Consider the following 15,390-nt stretch of genomic DNA (forward strand, 5'->3'; position numbering starts at 1 on the left):
ACAATGTAAATACTATTATTAGAGAAATAACGTGTCTTAAATTAATATCACCAGTGTATGTTATTATTCACTAGGTTTATAGAGTATTTAAATACTATAATTTTTTTTAATGTTTTATGTATTCAGACAACATTTTTTAACAAATATTTTTTTAAGTTGCTAATAAAATTAATTCAGATTTATATTTTTTTAATACACAATGCGAATACAACTGCTATTGAAATAAAAATTTACCATCAAGTGGGTTAATAAAAAAACTTTTATGAGATATATTTAGAAAGAAAAAAAATTCTTATTTACCGAATCAGTAAATTTTGGCTTTTTTTATTAATTCTTTAAATTTCTTTTTTTATGTAGGAATATCTAGAAATCATTGCAATGGAACATACTTATCCTTAGTTTCCCACTTTGAAAACGACACAAAGTAGCTCTACGAAAGTAACGCGAAAGTGGCGCTATCTAATGGTTGCTTTTTTATGTAATATGTAGACATATTTTTATGTGTATCAAATGTCTTGAGGCAAGTCTTTTAAATTTTTAGATATGGATAATTATTATAATATTCAGTGCATCAAAAACCTCAATTATTTGATTGTTGTATTAAAACTTATTGCTTACTTATTCACTAACATATTTTATATAATAGACTGATTGATATACATTGAAAGGTACAAATATATATAATTTTTTAACATTTTTTAAAATGGGTAACTAAATATTTATCCAAAATAAAATTACCTCATCAGTAAAACTTGCCACACAAAAATAAAGGCACATGGATGAAAAAATAATAAAAAATGTAGTATTCATTATGATATTTTTTTAATGCAAAAGTCAATTGAACAGTAGCATACAGGAATTTTAAATGATTCTTATTCGTTTTAATGTCTGCTGTTTTAGCGATTTCAGTGTAAAACTTAACAAACGCATATGTATTTTGTTTGTTCAATATAGGTTGAAAATTCCTATTGATTTTTAAAATAAATAATCGTAGCTATGGTATGGCCTACAGATCAAAAAACAAAGCAGTAGTGGTTTTGCCGTTTGGTAGCCCTAAAAAATGTAACAATTATCTATTTACACAACCGTCTTATAGCAACATATTAATTTTTAGCATTTTGTAACCTAAACATTTTATAGATATCATAAAAACAGTAGTGGTTTTGCCGTTTGCCCCAAAAAATGTACTTATTGTTTACACAACCGCTAATAAAATAGTTCAAACATATAAATACGAAAACAACTGTAAAACAAAATATATCAAGAAAAACAACTAGTTCTTGATAAAAAAAATGTGTTATAAAACCAAAACAATGGTTTTTGTAAAATACGAAGATTCATATAATATTCCAAATTTGTAATACCTATACATTTTTACCATTTGCTTACATCACAATAGTCGTTGTGAAAAACAGCTTGCTTTTGATAAAAAAAAAAAAACAATATGCAATATTGGTTTTAATAAAAAAAACACGATAAATGATTTTACAAAAAGTCCTTGTAATAAGCTAAAATTATAAAACATTTCTGATTTAGAAAATCACAATACATTCACTGTATGTCTCTCTCTTACGTTTGACTTCCGTTATTTCCACCGATCGGGGCTTTGACGTTTTAGTTTGGCATTTTTGGGCTTATAGCTGGTAAGAACAAACCGTCAGTGGCCGAGATTCGAACCAGCGACTGTGTGTTGATACATACAACGCCTTATCTCACTCCACCACACGCCTACATACAATACATTTACAGTTATTATAAAATAACGTTCTACAATACATTCATACACAAACATCAAAACAAAAATTGTCACAAAAAATAGCTCGTATTTTCATTTGTTTACACTTCCTCAATCGAAACAGATAACAATTTACATTCAATTAAAAAAAACTACAATAAAACTGTACACATTCTTTTGTAAAAACTAACAATTTTTATTATGTTAAAACAAAAAAGATTATAATACAAACCAAGTAAACAAATTCTTAAAGAAATGTATCTGTGTACTTTATGCGGTGAATGTAAAAGACGTTTTAATTAAAATTAAAAATTTACAATAAAATAAAGTATGTTATTTTATTAAAGAAAAAAAATGTCGATCTATCATTTGTGTATTTAAATGTTTATACCATTTATTCTCTCGAATTTTAGATCCTTGATGTTACAATAATTAAAAATAGATTTTTAAATTTGCATTTAAAACTTATTATAAATAACGAACATAATACTACTACTTTTTCTTAGATATCTTGAAATAATAAACAACAAATTACATATTAGATCTATACTAATTTAGGAAATATGTATTTCCTCAAACAGCGATTTAAAATTAGTAGGAACTGGTTATTATATTGTGTGTTGTAGTCACTAATTACAGTAATATTGTCCACAAAAACCAAAACAAGTAATCAAAAATATCACAGCTCACAGTTGTATTTTAGAATCAACTATAATTTATAATTTATATTTTGCCCATTTTTGGGTACAACTGTACAAGTGATGGATATGTTCGAATATCAATAACTATTTATTTAAAAATTACTTTTTTCTTAAAGTGGAATGACTTTGTAATAAACATAATTTTTTGAACGCCTAAATTAATTTAATGAGTACGGTTGATATGGATTTTCTTTCACTAATATGGTGTATGGTAATAAAGTTTTCTTGTAGAAAAGCATAAGTTTATATGCCATTTTTTGTCATTATCGATGTAATTAACAATTATACCTCCTGACATGTTTTAAAAATAGGTATTACACAAATTGATAAAATATAGTGTGTCTAAATGCTTTAATTATCAAGCTATGGAAGAAGCTAATATTTATAATTCTAGTATTAATGAATACCAGTAATAATTGTATTTTTAAACTATTCTATAATCTATACAACTATTATAGTATTTTTCCAAAACCTGAAAATGTGTCATATTATTTAATTTATTTTATTTATTTCAAAAACATTAGTTTGGGAGGGGGGTAGAAACATAATAATTTGTGGAAAATTGAGATCACATTATATAAAAATACTATGAAAAAAAAATTCAATTATTAATTAAACTCAGTTCGATTTATTACTGCGTTTTTATATACAATATTTGGCCACGGCGGGTATAACTAAAAGTCATCTAAAACAATAATGATGTTTTTCCGTTCGTTTACTTTTTAAATAATTTAAAATCGTGTTCCTGCAAAACACTATAAGTACTCCTAAGAAATGTTATAAAAAAGAACACTACCTACCGGTAATATTTAATACAGGGTTTCCAGCATGAAAGGTAAGTAATAGGTGATTGGACATCTGGGGGACCCCCAAATAAGCCCCCCGTTTTTTTTTTCGATAAATAAAAAAATTGAAGTTTTCGACAGTTAAAAAAAACAATTAATGACCTAAAAAAACCAAAAAATAATTCCATGTTATTCAGTGCAAAAAGCTCACCTTAAAAGAGGGGTCACATCATTTTTCGGCCCCTTACTCTTCTCTTATCACTTATCTTATGTCTTGTTTCTAATTATTTATCTCTAATCTCTCATAATGTATCTCTTATAAATTATCTCTTTTCTTTTATCTTATAGCAATTATTCCTTAGCATTTATCTTTTATCACTTATCATTTGTTTCTGTTCTCTAACCATTTTGCACTTATTATTTTTTGAGTTAGGGGTCCATCTATACAAACATTTCATTTCTTATAATTATATTTCTAGTATAACCTTTTTTTTCTGTTACTGGCCGATACATTTAGAATGCATTTTAAATTTATTTGTAATGTCTCGGTTTTTTTAGCATACACCTCAGGGAGCTGGCTCTATTCCAGTCAAGAGAAAAGTTTCTAGTAGATTATTATTTTGGTTAGTTTTTTTTCTCCATCTAATACTATTATATAGAAAATGCCGTTTAGAACTAATTATATGTGGTAGTGGCCTGCCATGTATTTTTATAAGAAATATGTATGTTATGTACATCATTTTAAATAATGACTTAATCAAACGAATTAACTTGATCGAAAGATCTTTAAATTATTCATTATGTTAAAAGACGCATCTAAAAATGAATCCCAATTTGGACCTCTAAAATGGTAGTTGCAGCACTGTACATTAAAATCATCTTATAAGCCGGTTGTGTAAACAAGTAGTACATTTTTTGGGTCAAACGGTAAAACCACTACTGTTTTTAAGATTCGTAGGCCGAGTAAACACCAGTACACCTGTAAAATACCAAGCTACTGTTCAATAATATTATGTTAAAATATTGCTTTATTCGTTTTGAAATATAGGTATTTTAGAAACATATTTTTTAACTACAGGAGATGAAAATCAAACTTTAGCTTACCTAACTTAGGTAAGTATGCCGGGGTAATCATATGGAAAAACCTAATACATATACGTAAAATAATAATATTACCATTAGAGTGATTTGAAAAAAAAATTTGTTTTCTATAAAATGTTTAGTTAGCAAAATACTAAAAAATAACATGTTGCCATAAGACAGATGTGTAAATAGGTAATAAGTCCATTTTTTAGGCTTACCAAACGGCAAAACAACTACTGTATTTTTTTGGGGGCCATAGGCTCTACCATAGCCACGATTATTCATTTTAAAAATCAATAGGAATTTTCAACCTATATTGAACAAACAAAATACATATGCGTTTGTTAAGTTTTACACTGAAATCGCTACAACAGCAGACATTAAAACGAATGAGAATCATTTAAAGTTTAAAATTCCTCCGTATGTCACTGTTCATTTGACTTTTGCATTAAAAAAATATCATAATGAATATTAAATATTTTATTATTTTTTCATCCATGTGTCTATATTTTTGTGTGGCAAGTTTTACTAATGAGGTAATTTTATTTTGGATAAATATTTAGTTACCCATTTTAAAAAATGGTAAAAAATTATGTAGATCTGTACCATTCAATGTATATCAATTAGTTTATTCTATGAAATATGTCTGTGAATAAGTAAGCAATAAGTTTTTATACAACAATAAAATAATTGAGGTTTTTGATGCACTAAATATTAATGTAATAAATTTTATATTTAATATAATATAATAATTATCCATATCTAAAAACTTACATATAAATATGTATACATATTAATATAAAAGAGCAACCACTAGATAGCGCCATTTTCACGTTACTTTCGTAGTGCTACTTTGTGTCGTTTTCGAAGTGGGAAGCTAAGGCTAAGTATGTTCCATTGCAATGATTTCTAGATATTCCTATATAAAAAAAGGAATTTAAAGAATTAATAAAAATAGCCAAAGTTTACTGATTCGGTAAATAAAAATTTTTTCCTAAATATATCTCATAAAAGTTTTTTTATTAACCCAATTGAAGGCGAATATATTTCTATAACAGTTGTATTCACATTGTGTATTAAAAAAGTATACATCAAAATTAATTGTATTAGCAATTACTTAAAAAAAACCAGTATAGTGGGGACGGAGCATAGTTGGGTCGGGGCATAGTGGGGACGGGGAGGTCACGGGTTTACAAGAATTTTTAAACCTGAAAGTGATAAAATCACTTTTGAAAAAACGCTTCGATGCAAATCAGTAGGTAGTATTTTCAAGCCAGTACAGTCCAAACCAAGCACAGTATAAACCAGCAAAGTTAGAAAGTTTTAAATTAAGGTTCTGTATTTACAAATGAGCATCAAAGCGTTTATTTGAAAGCGATTTTATTCAATTTTATCACTTTTATTTATAATAATTCTTGTAGACCTGTGACCTCTCCGTTTCCTCATTGCTTTGATTACATTATGCCTATAATCTACTGTACTAGTCCTCTCGGATAAAATCACTTTCAATTTAACGTTTTGATGCTCATTTGTAAATACAGAACCTTCATTTAAAACTTTCTAACTTTGCTGGTTTATACTGTGCTTGGTTTGGACTGTACTGGCTTGAAAATACTAACTACCGATTTGCATCGAAGCGTTTTTTCGAAAGTGAATTTATCACTTTCAGATTTAAAAATTCCTGTAAACCTGTGACCTCCCCGTCCCCACTATGCCTCGACACAACTATGCTCCGTCCCCACTATGCCTCGTTCCCACTGTACTGGTTTTTTTATTTTTTGCAAAAACGTGGTGGACCAAATAACACATATACAATGTCTTGTTATATTTTGTTGGAATGGTCGACGATTCATGTTTTAATCGTTTGTACTCCATAGTTTAAATTATAATCGCTTATTCTCAATAAAATTAATATTTATGTATTATATACTTCCATTAGAGCAATCTCACACAAACTATTTATACTTCATAGATTATATTATTTCGAAGCTATATTATACTTCTATTTTATTAGATTGACAATGTACAAAATAAAATGCAACTAAAAAAACCTTTTCATTGATCCTTAAAATGGAAAGATTGGGATAGTGAATCGGGTAGGTTGCCTAAACGGGTCCCATTTAAATACATTAGAAAATCGCCATTTTACTGCCCTATCCTGTATATTAATTTCTTGTTATTTTCTAAAGAAAAATTGATTTTCTTACATTTAAATTAAAATAAATCGTATACTGGTAGTGTGATGAAGAAAACAATACATTTTACCTAAATTTATTACTTATTAGTTAAATATTACTAACCTGTATAGCCACTAGCGGTCGGCTGTTGCCTGTTATTTAACAATAAACTTTTATGGAGATTTTAATAATAGTATAGGAGCAGTATCATGATGTTAAATGTTCACGAGATTTGATCTAGTCATGAAATAACGTACTATCATTCATTACTTTTAAATACTATTAAAATATATCTTAACTTGAACACAGTAATAAAATAATGAAATATTTTATACAAAATTATAAACTAAAAAATTAAAACTAGCACGAAGCAGATTACATATCGTATATAAGATAATTTAAACAATCAAGCGTGAATCTCATTAAATGAATTACAGTGTAACAATATGCAAAACATTAGTTTTCCTTTAAAAAAATTGTGTAATAAAAAATACATTTTGGAGCGGTAAACTGCATAACAACCAACACTTAATCTGAATCCAAAAAACAACAGTCCTCTTCATAATTTGCTGGTAGTTGGACCTTATATACTCATAGTTGACCTTCGGTGAGGTAATATAACGCAGGCGATAAAAAAACGAGATAACGACAGTGGTTTTGTTGTATCAGAATCATTAAGTGGTTGGCCCAGTATTAAAAAAGTTACAGTGTATACAGATAAAAAAAAAGCCCACATCAGAGTAAAACCAATATCTTCTCGCTTTGCATCGAAGCTAAAACATTGTTCTGGTTATTTGTGTAAAAGACATCAAAAGTGGTCATATGTTGGCCACTTTTGGTATGTTTTTGGGGTCGGTGATTACGAATTTAATATCAGTTCTCAATTTTAATCATCCAGAAAGAACTTAAGTACAAAAAAAAAAAAACTAAATTTGTGTAAACTTAAAGTCAAAAGTGGTACTTGAGCACAAAACTTAATAGTATCATTCAGCATAGATATACATACATACGTTACATACGTTATACATACGTTTTTGTTAAAATATACGAAATCTGCGAAAACACAGTTTCCCGGCAGTTAAAAAAAAACTGTAGTGCCGAATTGTTTTCCCGTTTAATATGTTATGGATACATATGAGTTCCATCTACTGGCAAATTTTTAACTTTTACCCCCCCCCCCCCCAAAGTACAAACTAGATAAAATTTGTGATTTAAAGAGTTGCTATTCGAAGGAATTGGTCTAGTATTAAAAAAGTTACAGTGTATAGAGCTAAAAAAAAAGTCCACATCAGAGTAAAACCAATACCTTCTCGCTTTGCATCGAAGCTAAAATATTTGTTAAAAAATGTTGTCTAAATACATAATACATTAAAAAAAATGTATAGTATCTAAATACTCTATAAACCTAGTGAATAATAATATACACTTGTGATATTAATTTGAGACACGTTATTTCTCTCATAATAGTATTTACATTGTGTATTCCAAAAAAAATGTAATGATTTTAGCAATTGGACGATATGTATGATGCGATAGAAGAATATGCTATAGCTACAGCCTCAGTTCAAGCAAGATTTTGCTTAATTGAAAACCGCGTGGAAATGAAACAAAAAATACTACAAGATACTAAATCCTCAGATGCAGTAAATTTTGGCTTAATTAAAAAGCCACTGGGAATGAAACAAAAAATATCAGAAGATACTAAAGCCTTAGATGCATTATTTTCTGGTATAATTAAAAAATATGAAGAATTGAATCAAAACCTAATTGAGGCCAATCAATCAATCGATTTGATATTTAACGACTTTCCGGGTACGATGAATAATAATAGTTTAGTAAAATATATACATATATCGACATCTAAAGACCTCTCTCATGGCCTCTCTCAACAATTAAAAATTTAATTTTATAAGCAAATGTTTTTGTATTATCAAGACGCATGCGATTGTGTTATAAAAATCAATGTTTGACATCAAGAGGCGGCTGTATGCAATCAAATAACATCAGCGCCTCTATAAAACCTAATGATATCAGTGATATTTATTTTGTTCTTCCTGAAAAGTTGAAAAAACTGAGATAGGCCAAAATGGTTCTTAGGCGGCGATTTGTAAACAACTAATAATCACATTGATGTTCAATATAAACTATTATTGTCGATAAGTAGTGTGTTTTTTTACAACATTACCGAGGAGTACTTAAAGTGTTGGGTAGAAACACGATTTTAAATTATTTGAGAACTAAACAAGCGGAAAACGTCATTATTGTTTTTAGATGACTTTTAGTAATACCCGTTGTGGCCAAATATTGTACATAAAAGCGCAATAATAATAAAGGCAACCTGTTAATTCGTTACATGTTAATATAGTTTGTTAAACTTTAACATACATATTTTTATAATGATTTATAGATATTCGTTTGCCAATAGAGGAATTTAAAGAAAAAATGAATAATATTAAAGAATTATTAAATATATCAAATTTAACTGATGAGGTAACTTTACATTTTTTTTTATATAATAATATATTTATTTGCAATTAATTCCATGGTGTGCGTAGATAACATAACTTACAGTAAAATATAAAACAAAACAAAATACAAATGTTTAAGCTAAGAATTGCTTTCCTATAAGCTAATATCTTGTGGTAGAAAGTTTAACAGTTAACTTAGGCTATTTACAGTTATTTTAATAACTTGGTATAAGTGTCTTACCTGACCTCATACAATTATTCCGTAATTCAAAACTGATTGGACGAGTAATTGTAATATATATAAAAGAATTTGTATATTGGGTTGGTTAATGCGTTTATATGATGTTTCCATTTAAATTTACTACTATCTATTATTATAGACAATTAGGTTTATTCACAAATTCTAGAGCGATACCATTTGTAGAGGTTATTAACTTTAAAAATAATTAAAAATAATTTATAAAATAAAATGCTTTTTTGACATCAAAGAATATTCCTAGAACTTTGTTTTTATGTTACTATCGCCAAGGTTTATATGGATAAAATTATTGGTTGAACAATGAAAATAATGCGTCATCGGTTGAACTGTCTGTTATAAAGCCAAATTTTTTTTTTTAATCAAATATTATTATTTCAAATTGCATTATTCTCTTTTTTAAATCATTTTCGATAAATCGCTATTGGGCGATAGTTACTACAATATGCGGGGTGAATAGTTTCATAATCAGTAGACTATCATAAGTTAGTAGATTATCTGGTAAAAATTTGGAAATGGAGAAATTATTCTAACATCAGAGGGTAAGGGATCAAAATTTTCGGTTTACACTTATTGGAAATATACACAACTTGTGTTGTGAGTCTTAACACTTATATTTGAAACCGTAAATTAATATGGGGAAAAAACCTAATTGGTTTTAAATGATTTGGGTCATAAGAACATGCTACAACTTTATATCAGTTGTTTTTGGATAATTTTTTTTTTTAATTCGATGATTTCATATTTGTTAACACAATTTTATCTAAACACATGATACATAAAAATAAAAAAATAATAATCAAATACTGTATAAATCTAGTGAATACTGGTATATATATATATATATATATACTGTTATATACTGAGAAGTGGTAATAATTTGAGACACGTTATGTCTGTAATAATAGTATTTACATTGTCTTTTCAAAATAATAATGTAATGATTTTAGATATTGGACGAAATTTATTCTACGTTACGAGAAGATGCTGCCAACAATTCAATAAAATTTTACATATTTGAAAAACTTATTGAAGACCCTGAACGGGTTATCGGGTTTAAAATTGAAAAAATTCCGGGTACGTTAAATAATAACAATCATTAGATATTGCAAAATGTATATGTAAATTGTGACAAGTAATCAATTTGCCTTTTTAAAAAAATTATTATCGATAAGTAGAGCGTTTTTTTCCAACACTTTTGAAGAGTGCTTATAATATTATGCAGAAGTCGCCTGTAATGATAGTTAGCAAGAACAAGTTAAACAAATTCATGTAACGCTTTTATCTTAATTTTCTGAAAAATTATGTTACAAAAAATTGTTTTCATTACGGTTACACGAACTGTAATAAACATTGCAGTATGAATTTTATGACATTCACCATGAAATTTTAATTAAACACGATTTTAGACTATTTAAAAACTAAACAAGTGGACCAACAAAATAATTGTTTTTAATTGGCATATAATAATACCCGTTTTGCCCAAATATTGTACACAAAAATGCATTAATAATAAATGCAACTTATTAATTCATTACAGCATAATTTAGTTTTGTGACTTTTAATATCAACATTCAACACTTTATAATCATTTCTAGATATTTATATGTCAAAAGAGGAATTAAAAAAAATAATGAATGCAAAAATAGAAAATTTAACTGAAGAGGTAATTTTCGTTTAAATTTTTTATCTAATAATATATATATTTGCAATTAATTCCGCGGTGTACATAAATAACATAACTTACAGTATAATATAAAAAAATTAAAAATTATACACTAAAAGTAGGAATTTATAATACGTGTAACCCTCATATAAGCTAATATCTTGTGGTGGAGAGTACGACTTAAGTATTGAATTATGAATTATTTTAATATCTAAATATGTGATACATTAAAAAAAATTATAGGTAATAATTAAATAATTTATAAACCTAGTAAATAATATACTAGAGATATTTCGAGATACAACAATTCTTAAATTCTAGTATTCATAATTTATATTAAAAATAAAATTAAAATTATTTTAGCATCATCAAAGAATTTTTGAAAAAATAATACACAGATCTAAAGGATGTGTTACCAAGCTTTCAATACAAGGCTATTTATATACGAAAACCATAGGATCGAATGATATACTATCTATACAGGAAATCGAATATGGAACTAAAAGTTTGCCATCGGGTACGTTGATTAATAATAATTTAGTAAAATATATATTATGCAGAAATCGAATGTAAAGATTTTATCTTGTTTTCTTTAGACTAATTTTAAATAATATTTAAATGTTAATTTTCGAAATTCCTATGAATTTTTTTTGAAATACGATTTTTAATTATTTAAAAACTAAACAATCGGAAAAACGTCATGGTTGTTTTTAGACGGCTTTTAATAATACTCGTTATGACCAAATATTGTACACAAAAATGCAATAATAAAAAATGCAACCTGTTAATTCGTTACAGCATAATTTAGTTTGGTAACTTTTAATATTAACACTTTATAATCATTTATAGATATTCATATGTCAAAAGAGAAATTTAAAGAATTAATGCAAGCAAAAATAAAAAATTTAACTAAAGAGGTAAATTTATTTTTTATTATTTTTATTTAATAATATATTTGCAATTAATTACGCGGTGTACTTAGATAACATAACTTACAGTATAATATAAAAAAAATAAAAAATAAAAGTAGGAATTTTTAATGTTTGCAACCCTCCTATAAGCTAATATCTTGTGGTGGAGAGTTGGACTTATGTATTCTTTAATATATAAACATATGATACATTAAAATGAATTATAATAATTAAATAATATATAAACCTAGTAAATAATACACTCAAGATAATTCGAGACAAATTATTTCTAAAATAGTAGTATTTGTAATATGTATTAAATATAAAAATATAATTTTTTTAGCAAATTGAAAAAATTTATGCAGCAGTACAAAAAGATAATAAAGGATGTGTTACTAAGCTCTCAGTAAAAAACTACTTACATAAGAAAAGCATTGAATGGAAGCATATAATATCTAAACAGGAAATCGAATATTTAACTAAAAGTTTGCCGTCAGGTACGATGATAAATAATAATTTAGTAAAATATGTATTATGTGAAAAACTAATAATATTATGCAGAAATCCTATGTAAATATAGTTAGGAAGAACAAGTAATACAAATAAAAACCGCTTTTATCTTGTTTTTTTTAGACTAATTATAAATAATATTGGAATGTTAATTTTCGAAATACGATTTTAAACTACTTAAAAGCTAAACAAACAGAAAAACGTCATTGTTGTTTTTAGACAGTTTTTAATAATACCTATTATGGCCAAAAAATGTACACAAAAACGCAATAATAATAAATGCAACAAATGTTAATTCGTTACAGCGTTGTACATTCGTTAATACGTTTGGTAATTTTTAATATCAACACTTTAAATTGATTTCTAGATATCTCTATGTCAAAAGAGGTATTCCAAGAATCAATGAAAACAATAATAAGGGATTTAACTAATAAGGTAATTTGAAATTTTTTTTTATCTAATATTATATTTATTTGCAATTATTTCCGTGGTGTACGTAGATAACATAACTTACAGTATAATATAAAAAGATAAAAAGTAATACACTAAAAGTAGGAATTTTTAATGTGTGCAACCCTTCTATAAGCTAATATCTTGTGGTGAAAGGTTGGACTTATGTATTAAATTATGTATTTTTTTAATATGTAAATATATGATACATTAAAACAAATTGTAATAATAAAATAATCTATAACCTAGTAAATAATATACAAGAGATAATTTGAGACACATTATTCCTAAGATAGTAATTTTAATCACATTGTAATGTGATTAAAAATAAAAATAAAATTCTTTTAGCAACTTGAAAAAATGTATGATGTAGTACAAAAAGACGATAAAGGATATGTTACCAAGCTCTCAGTAGAACACTACTTACATAAGAAAAGCATTGAATGGAAGTATATACCATCTAAACAGGAAATCGAATATTTAACTAAAGATTTGCCGTCGGGTACGTAGATTAATAATAATTTAGTAAAATATACATTATGTGAATAACTAATAATATTATACAAAGATCGTTAGGAAGAACAATTATTACAAATATAAACCGCTTTTATCTCGTTTTCTTTAGACTATTTGTAATTCATATTGAAATGTTAATTTTCGAAATTCCCATGAATTTTTTCGAAGCATGGTTTAAAATTATTTTAAATCTTAACAAGCGGAAAAACATCATTGTTGTTTTTAGATGGCTTTTAATAGTACCCGTTATGACTAAATATTGATCACAAAAACGCAATAATAATAATTACAATCTGGTTATTCGTTACAGCATAATTTAATTTGTTAAGTTTTAACATAAATCATTTCTTAATGTTTTATAGTTGCGTGTTTGACAAAATCGCGATTTAAAGACGAAATAAAAAAAGATGAGGTAATTTTGAATTTTATCTATTGAACTATATAACTCATTAAAAAAGAAATACCGCTAATTTAATAAACCTAATTCGAGACATAATGATTTCTATATAATAGTTGTATTCACATTGTATATTAAAAAAATTAATAATGTCTGTATTTACCTCATTAGCAATAACTTGAAAAAAATATTTATTAAAAAATGTAATCTAATTATCTAGTACATTAACGAATTACAAAAATGAAATACTATAGTGAATAATATACAGGGAAGTAGCAATAATTTGAGACACATTATTTTCGTAAGAATAGTCTTTACATTATGTATTCAAAAAAGTTACGGTCTACTTAAAGCATTACAGCTAAACTAATAAAACATGCTTAAGTCAGCTGGCTCTTGAATATTGATTATTTCCGATCAATAATCTCCTTGCGATATTTGATGATAGTATAGTCTTAATTTTATGCTGTCGTCCAATGGTTTTTAGTAGTTTTTTATTATTTCGCATTAATCGGTTGGTTGGCAACATTCAACTGAATTAGTTATTTTGAATAAATTTAATTGTGCTTATTGTGAAACAATTTAAATTTTTTTGGATAAATTTTTGGTTACCCATTTTATAAAATTGCCATTATATGGATTTGTACCTTTCAATCTATATAAAATGATCTATTATATAAAATATGGCTGAGAATAAGTAATTAATACGTTTTTATACAACAATAAAATAATTTAGGTTTTTGATGCACTGAATATATGTATTATCATATAATAATTGTCCAGACCTAAAAACCTAAAAGATTTGTCTCAAGACATTTTATACACTTATAAATATATACATATATACATATTATATAAAAAAGGAGCCGCTAGATCACGCCACTTTTGCGTTACTATCGTGACGCTATTTTGTGTCGTTTTCGAGCTGAGAGGCCAAGGCTAAGCATGCTCCATTCTAATACAAAATATAATGGTTTTAGATATTGGAAGAAATTTATGCTGGCGCCCAAAGTTATTTGGCTAATGATTTGAAACCCCTTTCTGAATGGCTCAAAAGTGGAACGTTTTATAGGTCTACCATAATACAAGGTGTGTTGGACTACATAAATAAAGAAGAACTAGCGAGCGAACATAAAAGTAAACTAAGTTCCATAACCAATGAACAACTAATGGATGTAACAGAAACATTGCCGGAGGGTATGATGAATAATAATAATTTGTTAAAAGATATTGTAAAATATATATGTGAATGTGAATAACTAATAATCACTTTGATGTTTTATACAGGGTGTTCCACCATGGAAGGTTATATTAGGTCTAATAGGTGATTAGACATCTAGGGGACCCCAAAATAAGCCCCTCGTTTTCAATTTTTTGATAAGTCAAAAATTGAAGATTTCGATAGTTCCATAACCTTTGAACAACTAATGGATGTAACAGAAACATTGCCGAAGGGTATGATGAATAATAATAATTTTCACCTCGTTTTCATTTTTTTGATAAGTCAAAATTTGAAGATTTCGATAGTTAAGTAAAAAAATAATGACAAAAAAAAAATATATATATTCCCTGTTTATCAGTACAAAAAGCTCACCTTAAAAAAGGGATCACATCATTTTCAGTCCCTTTCGGCCCCTAACTCAAAAAATAATAAGAGTAAAATGGTTAGAGACCAGAAACAAATGATAAGTGATAAAAGATAAATGCTAAGAAATAATTGCTATAAGTTAAAAGA

The 15,390-nt window shown here is 26.6% G+C and overlaps 1 protein-coding gene across 5 annotated transcripts in view; it reads left to right on the forward strand.

Moving 5' to 3' along the window:
- Positions 1-15,390, forward strand: part of LOC126833396 (uncharacterized) — a 96,243-nt gene that overhangs the window by 74,836 nt on the left and 6,017 nt on the right. For 2 of the 5 annotated variants that reach the window (XM_050564703.1, XM_050564721.1), the window contains 9 exons: positions 10,156-10,282; positions 10,804-10,871; positions 11,235-11,388; positions 11,721-11,788; positions 12,126-12,279; positions 12,660-12,727; positions 13,091-13,244; positions 13,621-13,670; positions 14,636-14,852. In XM_050564703.1, coding sequence (XP_050420660.1) covers positions 10,156-10,282; positions 10,804-10,871; positions 11,235-11,388; positions 11,721-11,788; positions 12,126-12,279; positions 12,660-12,727; positions 13,091-13,244; positions 13,621-13,670; positions 14,636-14,852 — 1,060 coding nt within the window. Of the gene's footprint in view, positions 1-4,716; positions 4,841-7,989; positions 8,294-8,888; positions 8,972-10,155; positions 10,283-10,803; positions 10,872-11,234; positions 11,389-11,720; positions 11,789-12,125; positions 12,280-12,659; positions 12,728-13,090; positions 13,245-13,620; positions 13,671-14,635; positions 14,853-15,390 lie in introns of those variants that run through there. The other 3 variants (XM_050564731.1, XM_050564739.1, XM_050564713.1) reach the window with 3 other exon arrangements.

The sequence above is a fragment of the Adelges cooleyi genome, unplaced genomic scaffold (assembly GCF_023614345.1).
Source record: "Adelges cooleyi isolate 19-005CV unplaced genomic scaffold, UGA_ACOO_1.1 ACOO_flye_CR_arks_rails_tigmint_CR_PRNA_1, whole genome shotgun sequence".
Taxonomy (NCBI): Eukaryota; Metazoa; Arthropoda; class Insecta; order Hemiptera; family Adelgidae; genus Adelges; species Adelges cooleyi.